At 40.7% G+C, this 9911-nt stretch overlaps 1 protein-coding gene across 1 annotated transcript in view; it reads left to right on the top strand.

Moving 5' to 3' along the window:
- The window catches only part of LOC147902304 (RNA helicase family protein), a 236498-nt gene extending 235607 nt beyond the window's left edge, over positions 1-891 (top strand). The window contains exon 35 of the mRNA XM_087373377.1: positions 604-891. Within this exon, the coding sequence (XP_087229503.1) occupies positions 604-684 (81 nt within the window). The 3' untranslated portion in view covers positions 685-891. The remainder of the gene's footprint in view (positions 1-603) is intronic.
- The last annotated feature ends 9020 nt before the right edge of the window (positions 892-9911 follow it).

Consider the following 9911-nt stretch of genomic DNA (forward strand, 5'->3'; position numbering starts at 1 on the left):
AAGGATGGATGGAGGACATCAACCAATGATTTTTGAGATGAGAGGCAGTGGTCCTCCTGAACATCCCTTCTAATGGAGATACTATAACATGCATACAACAAAAGTTCATTGCATTATAGGACGGTGGCAGGAAAAACTCTTATCTACTAAGCAGTCCAGGATCAGTTGATACAGCACAGGACATGGATGCAAAGAAACAACTCTTCGAGCAACTTCATGGCAGCACAATTAACCCCAGCATTGACATATAGGGCTGTTTCACATCACTAGTTGTTCACCCCCCCCCCTCTCCCCGCCCCGTCCCCCTGCCTCTCTCTCTCTCTCTCTCTCTCTCCCCCTCTCCCCCTCTCTCATTTTGATATTTACTTGATCTTGTTATAACGATTCCCTCCTTTGAAGCTAAGGGTTGAATGGCCCCACAACAGAAATTTTATTATTTTCAGTATACTGATTCTTGCTTCATACTCTTAATTGAAACCATGTGTGGGTTGAATTGTCTGGATTTGGTGTAAATATTATAGCACATCTGGATTAGGTGTAAATATTACAGCACAAAGCACGTTTTAGCTTTGAATCCTTGACATCTATTTCTTGTACTGACAGGGTTCCCTTGTGGGTCCATCTAAAGAGGTGGTCCCGTCTATAGTAAAGCTCTTGATGGACGAGGATAAATTGCAGCCCTAGATCACTTGATCCCACAAGTACGATGTAAAAACGACCATATTTTTGACATTCAACGCCTCTTCACTCTGAAGAAGCCTATCTTGTTTGTGTTTTCATCACCTTATCACAATTTGTTGACATCATTATTTATGAATCATGTTCGCTACTTTGGTGATTATAGGTAGTGATAAGGGTATAAAATTCATTCTACAAGCACATTGAGAGGTGACAATATGCAATATTGTTTAATATTCTGTTCAAGTATAATTTCAAATTTCTTTTGAAAACAGAAAGCTAAAGTAAAAAACAAGTTGACACTTTTGAAATTTATTTGTCCTCATGAATTTTTGAGTATGATAACAATCACTTTGGTCTTGCATTATTTTTTCATCAACGATAACTAGGTTTGATAATTATACTAAACATTGGTAATAAAGCATGTTATACTATAGTAGGTAAAAACTAGACTAGAAAACATGAGGTGACGGCATGCCCATACCACATGACCATGCCAACAAACACACGTGCTCCCGTAAATGTACGTGCATAATGTTGTACCCTTAGACCAAAGGGATCCAAGAAAGAAACAGAGGACCAGACAAAGTAAATGAAGAGCAAAGCAAGCCACTGACAAGAAGTCTGAATTATCTAGACCGACCCGCAATGAAAACCTGAAGGCAATGAAGATGGTGCATTGAGCGAGAGGCAGCTGAAAGTCATGCCTTTTAGTCTCAATAAGTATTCCTCTCTAGAGGAATCTTCACAGCAGCAGTTGGGTTTCATCACAGTCCAAAAGTCCGGCATGGAGTACATGCCAAGATTGCAAGGAAAGATTATAAAAAGGATGAGCTGGCATTTGTATAGGGTGGTTCTGCTACTTCCAATGTTCTGTTAGTTGGCCAGTTTTGGTAGTTCTAATGGTTGGGAGAGTGCTGTTAATTGTGTGTGAAGTATTGAGGCATAGGCATGATTAGCGCGTGATGTGTGAATAGTGGTGTGAGAGAGCGAGTATAGATGAGGGTACTAGTGTATTGAGTACGGCAATGCCGATTGTATTGCCTTGCACAGATGATAGAAGCAATGAATGGAACACCTCATTTGTCCAAAACGTTTGAATCCTTTGAGCAACTGATGCACTTTTTTAAGAAAAAGTGATATATTCCATTCAAAACGAATCAGACAACAGGTGGGAGAGAAAGTACTCTATCCCTAGCCTCAACAAGGTGGCAAAAAAGCCATGGTGGTGGTCTAAAATGCCACGACATCCTAAAAGGGGTCAAATGAAAAAATAATGAGCAGTCCCATGTCCTCATGAAGGATAAAAGTCTCCCACGAGCTGCCAAAGAGGTGCCTGTACACCGCTCCCACTGACTCTTGAGAGTGAAGATAATCTCTTCCCAAATGGAAGCGAGAGTGTCAGCCTCCGTGCATAAATGGCCCCCAAGGACAAAAGAACATCGCGAACACCATATCCGCCATAGGGTAATGCTGGAAATCACCTCCCAGGCTGACCCTGCAGGTGAAGTAGGCATGGAATCCTGAGCTGGTACAGGTACCAAAAGTAAATCCTGCGACTCCATGATGCTGACATATGTGAGACCCTGTCTTTGGCGACGCTGCATGAAGAAAGTGTGGTCTCCTAGCTCTGACTCAAAGAGAGCAAAGGCTCCAGATCCTCTCCCCCAAAGGGCAGCAATTGTGATCAAGAAGGGGATCCATCATTGAATCCAAAATAAAGAAAAAGGTAGTCTTCATGGATATTGGACGTTGAAGAACAAGAATATGAATTGGTTGTCTCAGCAAAGATAGAAAAAGGGGAGCTGAAAAAGCTCTTCTAAGAGATGGGAATAAGAGGGGCTCTAAAAAAAGGAGAAGTTTGGTACACCAAATGCAAGTGGATGGATACACACAAACACACACTTGTGTGTTTTTTTTGTTGTTGTTACGTCTTACTGATTGGACTTTACAATGCCAAGGTTTTGCCACTCATCTTTTACGCCTGGCCGATGTCTGTGTAGCCAAGTTGTGTAGGGTTTTGTAGGCCCCTCCTTGGAGTTCACATCATAGAATTCAGCTATGGTCTATGCATTGCAATCCCAAATTGTGACGTTAAAGATTGCGGCAACTTTGGTCCTGCAAACTTTCTCTTCATTCGCAGGTTATTCTATCGAGAGTGATGCATGGTGGTATTCCCTTTGGCCAGCTCCTGGCTTGTCAACATATTACTCCTGCTATTTGTCACATAGGTGTCTAGCACCAAGGGAATCTTTGCTTCATCTTTTCTGGATCTCGTAACTTTCTGCTTTTTTTGTAGTAGTGTCTCCAAGCCTGCTTTCCTATTGCTTGCTTTGGCGCTTACCGATGGAGGTCTGAGTTTGACGTTTTGTTCACCTAGGTTTGATATTGGCACTCTAGACTCTGTGGAAGATAGAAATCACAAAGGATTTGGAGATTCCACCTTTTCCATGTTTCCCTATTTCTGGATGTCACTTAGGCAATCCTTTTATGATTGCCTCTATGTTCTTTAGATAGATTACTCTATTTACTTGTCTTATAAGACAAAGAAATCTTTTGATATTGTAATTGCATGTCTCCTCTTTGGAGATTTCTTTTTGTAATATAATCATACATGAATTTCACTTTTTTCAAACAAAAAAATTGTGCATGCGCATGCGTGTTACACACACACACACACACACACACACACACACTTTTTTTTGTGAGAAGAAAGCTCACACACACACACACACAAACACACACACACATTTTTTATAGTGAAAACTTTTGATTGATTATATTACAATAGTAGCGACCTCAAAACGAGGCAACCAAAATTACATCAGCTGAAAATCTCAATGTATGCGAGATATACATCATGATCTATGCAGCGCGTTTGCAAGCAATCAAAGAAGGATTGCTGTAGAGAACTCTTTAAAAAGCCAAATAAGGAAAATATAGGATCACTTTACAATTCATGTCTGTCCATAAAGTCCAGAGTGCCCAATAGCGAACCCAAACAAAGAAAAGATGAAACTCTGTTCTGGGTGGATGAAAACCAAAGAGCCAGAAAGACTTCCCAAAAGGAATAACCAGGAATCTTGCTCGCAGGCGCTGTCGAAGAAAATCAATGAACTCATTAGAACATGGACAAAACCAGAATAAATAAGGCACAGTCTCCTGAGAACTCAAACATCTGTAGCAACAACTAGGAGCAATGTGTCTATGAGCAAACATCTGTCCAGATGGAAAAATGCCCAGAAGCAGATGCCAGAAGAAAACCTGTTGCCTAAGAGGAGTTTGGTAGGCCCAAAGCTGCCGTAATCTCTTTCTCCACCACTTGGCTGGGCGATGCATACGCCAAATAGAATTGCCTTTCTCTGAAACCCAAGGTTGAGGCAAAAGGATTTTATACAATGCAGGCATTGTAATCTGAGATAGCCTCAAAGGACGAGAAGAGGACCCTGGGGAAGTCAAGTCCAATCCTCCAATTTGTCTTGAATTTCCAAAGGAGAAATCGGAACAAAAGACGAAAGCATGCAAGCAATTTGTTGCCACAAAGCACGATAATGAGAGCCCAAGCCATACTGTGTAGCTTCTAGAGAAAAAGGTAGCATAGAGCCATCATCATGAATAACATTAGCAACAGAAGTGATGCCCTTAAAAGAAACAAAGTAGGAATGGTGAGGTTTTTGTAAAGCTAGTGGAGACTAAAAAAGTGTCAACCAGTGAATGCTTTTAGCTTGCAAAGAATTACCTAGCAAAGACTGTCAACCATGCCATTCTAGATGAGAGAGGATATGCTTCCAATCAAGAAGCAACCTACAGACCAAAGGGCAACCAGGCAAAGTGCCATTGATGCGATCAAATAAGAAATCCTAGTAATTGATTTGCCAGTGACCAAAGGCAGAAATACTGATATGTGTGACTAGAGATCTAATCATAAGAGCCCAAGGCTGATCACCTTGCAGAAATTACAATATTTTTCCCTTGTGAGCAAGGATGTGCAATTCGTGATGTTCAAACCACCATGCATCTTACGAGAATAAAGTTGATGCACTAAAAGCATCCTAAGACTCTTTCTGCCATGTTTGGAATGCCAGAAGATTTCCATAATGGCAAAGATGAAAGAAACAAGATTTATCTTGGTGAACAGGATCAATGGCAAATAAAATTGAATATAAGCCACAAGGATGGACTGCACTATCTGAAGCTGAACATGCAAAGGCCAGGTTGCCAATTTCCAATACTCTAGCTTTTTCCGAAGCTTGACCATCACCGAATCAGTTTGTTGATGACAAGTGAGACCCACCCCAAAGGGTAACCAAGATGACAAACAAAATGAGTGGGTGGAATGATTTTCCTCGGGCCACAAAAGACTATGCTAGTATTTAGAATGCAATGGGAGCAGCTTAGACCTTTGAAACTTTACATGAAGACCAGTTGCCAAACCATAAACAGAGAGAGCCTGCATCAAAGCAGAAAGATCATTCTGCGTATTCTTCGAGGTAAAGAAAGAATCATCAGCATAGGCTTGAGCAACCATGCTACGATTTTCATCCAATTCGAAACCATGAAGGGAGCCTGTAGCCACGAGATGGTCAATATATTGTAGCATAGGATGGGTAGCAATGGCATACAATAAAGCACTAAGGGGACATCCCTGACGGATTAAACAACGAAGAGTCCACTCATTAGAGAGATCGCCAAAAAGAATGCAGGCTGCATTGTTGTCCCTTTAAAGCCAATAAATAATCTGCTACATTTTTGTTCCAAACCCCAAAGCTCGCATTGTTTGCGAGATGAATTCCCATTGAACTGTATCAAAGGCTTTTGCAATATCCACCCATAAGAGCAGAATAACCTATTGCATGTATTTGGCATATTCAATCCCAATATAAGCATTGGCAATATTATGTGTGATATGCCTACGGGGAATGAAGCCATATTGCCAAGGATGCATCCCATCATGCAAATAACCTTTAATACGATCAACAACCATTTTGGCTATGATCTTGTAAATGATTGGCATGAGCGTTATTAGTCTCCAATTAGTGAGTGAATCACATAGTTGTTTTTTTGGAAGGAGCTTGGTAAGTCCTTTTTTCCATGACACAGGCATTTGCTAATTTTCCCATGCTGAATTAACCATTTGCAACAAAGTAGGCTTGAGGATATCCTAGAAGGCAAGAAAAAATTCCACCATGAGACCATCCCATCCTAGAGATTTCCATCGGCCACAGGATTTAATAGCATCTAACAATTCTCGTTCAATGAAAGTAATTTCCAATTACAAAGCCTGAGCATCAGAGAGAATGGGATGGACATGCTGCAAAAGTAGTTGGCAGGTAGACACAACCTGAGGAGAAAGAATGTCCACATGCCCAAAATGAGATGAAAAGTGCTGCACACAAAAAGCAGCAAGCTTTGAGTGAGATGAGGACCAAGAACCATGAGGCATCCAGATGCGACAAATATTAGCAGCCTATCTTTTGTAATGCAAACTTTTAAAGAATTGCTTGGAAGATCAACTTTTATCCAAAAAAGCCCTTTGCTGAAATCAGGTCTTCCATTTAGCAAGCTTTCTCTGATCATTCGATTGGAGATAAAATTTGGCCTGACATAATAGCATGCTTTCTTCTGAAGACAAATGCTGAAAATGACTTGAGTCCAGTCAAACTTTAGCAAGTGTATTTGGCATGCTTCACAGTCTCCCTTGTAGCCTACATGAAGGATTTACCATAATCCTGAATAATTGCTTGTATTCTTGCAAAAAAATCCTACCATGCATAAACCATATCAATGTGCACCTGATGAGAGAGAGGCTGAATGGCATCGGAAACCATGGCTTTAAAATCAGCATGGTCAAGGTAACCATTATTTATCAACAAAAGGTGTCTGCAAGCCAATCGATCATCTGGAAAGTCATGCAAAGAGAGCCTCAGCCAAAGAGGAGCATGATGAGAATATGTGAAAGCATGGTCAATCCAAAACTGACAAGTGAAGGCATTAGAATGCTACGGATCAACCTAATACCATTTGTCCAAGCATGCGTGATATGAAGATTGAGCATTATGCCAAGAGGTATAGCCCGTGAGCATGGGCTGCAATTCCTTCCAAAGATCAACCAGAGACAACTGAAGCAAAAAATCAGACCATGCCTGCTTTTCAAAAGCCAACATGTGAGTGTGGCACGAGGTATTATTTCTCGGTTGTGGGGCATTATTGAAATCACCACAGATAAAAGCATAATGCCGCCAGGGATATTTATGCATAGATCCCAAATCAAAGCTCGATTACCAGAAGATTGATTAGCATATACTGATGCAAATTTAAAGATGTCGCCGTGAACAAGGCATTGTATGTGATCATCCATCGACCATCGTGATCATTGAAAGCCACAATAGGGTGAAGATCATGCTTAACCAAAAAGGCTACCCCAGAGAAAGAGTGCTCTCAACATAGAAAATGTCATGACCAGCAAAATGTCCAGATTTACTAGCCTACATACGCTGATTATGCTCTTGTAAAGCCACTATATCAAGCTGAAATTGGCATATATATAGCCAGACCAGTATCCATTTTTGACCATCACACAATCCCTATACATTCAAAGTGACACATTTGAGATGATCAAGCATATTTACAGATATAGGATAGGTACGTACAACAACAAAAATGCCTTCCATGTCTGCATTTCCACCTCAGTGTCTAGGTCTTGGCCTTGAGAAGAAAAGTCAACCTGAGGAGAAGACAATGAGGCAGCAACTTCCTCTTCTAGAAAGAGGGTATGATTGGCAGTCACCGCAGCCCAAGTCAGACCATACCAGAGTTTTCAGTTGGTGTTTTGCCCTGAGACGAGGCACCATTCCAAGTCCGGGAGGGCAAAGGTCTCTTATGTGAGATGACTTTTCTTGGGGTTTGCCAAGCATCATTCAAATTTTTTTCCTTCTCTTGAGGATGAGAGGCCGAAGGGATAGAAAGAGGAACATCACCATTTGAAGCAACCGATGCTTTCCCTTTGTCCTGGATAGCAAAAAACTATTTTACCCCCTTAGGCTTCATCAGAGAGGGGGCATTAGAATTCTTGCTTGAAGGTGGTGATAATTCAACCTGCAATGGCATTTTGGGAGCACGCGAAGGACATTATGAAGCCATATGCCCGAATTTCTTGCATTCAAAGCAAGCACCTACAAAGAGACCCCATTTCAATTTATAAAAGACACTGCCCATCAAGACATCATTCACTGTGACCGAATAAGAGTTTGGGGTTGGATTGTATATATCCCACAAAATGCAAAATCTATTTGAATTGCCATTAGGCTGTGGTGGGCAAACCACTTTGCCAAAAGAGGCTGCAACTTTTGGTAAAAGAGAAGCCAGACATTGAGGGAAATCCACCACTTCCACCTACAGAGGGCATCTATGTCTGATCAATGCCTGTCTGATAATCTCTAGTAGGTGACCAGGGCAACACATGAACCATCTGCTGCCCATAGAAAAGAGGAGAGTGCTCCAATAAAATCTATCTATGCTCTTCATCTACCATGATCACTTTGAAAAATCCCCTTGTTGCATAATGAACTTTTTTAACATAGCAACTACCCAGGGTTCTAGCCAACCAGTTACCAACATCTGCAATAAAGCAGCCATATGTGTTGGAAAAAAGATAATAATGGCATGGGCATATTCCTTAATAGGATATCATCCACCTCCACGTTGATGCCCATGGTGGGAATTGGATCCTTCCAACTCTTTCGAGTGTCTTCGAAACCCTCATGCATCACCTCATAGACAACCTGAGCCTCTGCAGAGTCATGAAGGGGATCATCCTGACCCATAACTTGCTTTTGTTTTTTGTGTTGCAGTGATCTCTCTTTCTGAAAAGTCTTTTCATAAGGACAATCCGCCATTTGAAGGTGAGGGAAAGAAGAACCCAAGAAAGAGGAAGCTTGAAAGGGAGTTGTAGAAGAAGAACCCAGAGCTAAAAGGGAGGCTGTGGATTACAAAGCAAGAAACTAAGGAAAAGAGTGGGAAAGAGCGCTGAAGCTAAAGGAGACAGTGGGATAGAAAACTGTATGGAAAGGGCTGACATCACGGAAGCTGTACGAAGCCAAAAAGGATAGAAGTTGTACAAAAATAACAAGGGACGATGGCAGTACAGAAACTATACGAAAAAGAAAAGATAAAAAAGGCTGTACGGAAAGATTATCTAATTGAGTTCGTAGCCATTTATTTGGATGATTTTTGTGTATGCTCTATAGACAATGATCATCTATGCTTTCTACAGAAGGTGTTTCAGAGCTGTAGATAAGTAGGCATCTCACTTAATCTAGCTAAGAGTGTTTTTTGTGTCCGAGTTGGCATTTCACTTGGGCATGTGATTTCACAAGATGGTATCTAGACTGAGCCAGGTAAAATTCTGGCCATTTAGCAAATGCTAGAGCTAGAAAATTTGACTCAATTACATTCTTTTTGTGGGCTTCATCAGCTTTTACAAATGCTTTATAAAATATTTTGCCAAGATTTTTGATCCATTGTATAAATTAACCAAGAAGGATGCCAAGTTTGAATGGACTACCAACTTGTTTGTTATATTTTATGACTTAAAAATGTTGAGTTGCAGCTACACCCATTTTGAGGCAACCTTGTTCGGATGCAATTTTTGATATGCATTTTTATGCCTTAGGGATTACCAAATGGTAGACTTGATTACCCACCCGCTGTATTATGCCAGTCGGTTGTTGACACCTACATAATGTAGTTATAGCACTACTCTGTGTGCAGCTTTGGGTATGATCTTCAGTGTGCAAAAATTGTGTCACTACTTGCTTGGAAATGCATTAATTTTCTTGGAAATTGCATCACTACTTGCTTGGAAATTGCATCACTACGTGCTTGGAAATGCATTAATTTTTTATGTAGACCATCGGGCTTTGCTTTATTTGATAAATAAGGCTATCATTTAAGGACAATGTATCCGTTGGATGATTCTTTAATAGGAGTTCAATTTCAAAATCATATAACATAAGCTTGGTCAAACACATGTGGGAGCCGATTGCTTGTCTAGGAGGCTACTTGCATTAGAATAAATTAAAGGGATTGTCACTGAGTTTTCGGATGCCAAGCTCTTTGCAATGGATTACTATGAAAGTGAGTATGTTGATTTGACGGACTATTTAATTTTTGGACAATATGCCAAGAGGCAAACACATGCAATTGGCCTTGAAGGCTTGGAGATTCACTTTGAT

Source organism: Dipteris shenzhenensis, chromosome 4 (genome assembly GCF_047967505.1).
Source record: "Dipteris shenzhenensis isolate YYH24624 ecotype China chromosome 4, Dip_SZ_1.0, whole genome shotgun sequence".
NCBI lineage: Eukaryota > Viridiplantae > Streptophyta > Polypodiopsida > Gleicheniales > Dipteridaceae > Dipteris > Dipteris shenzhenensis.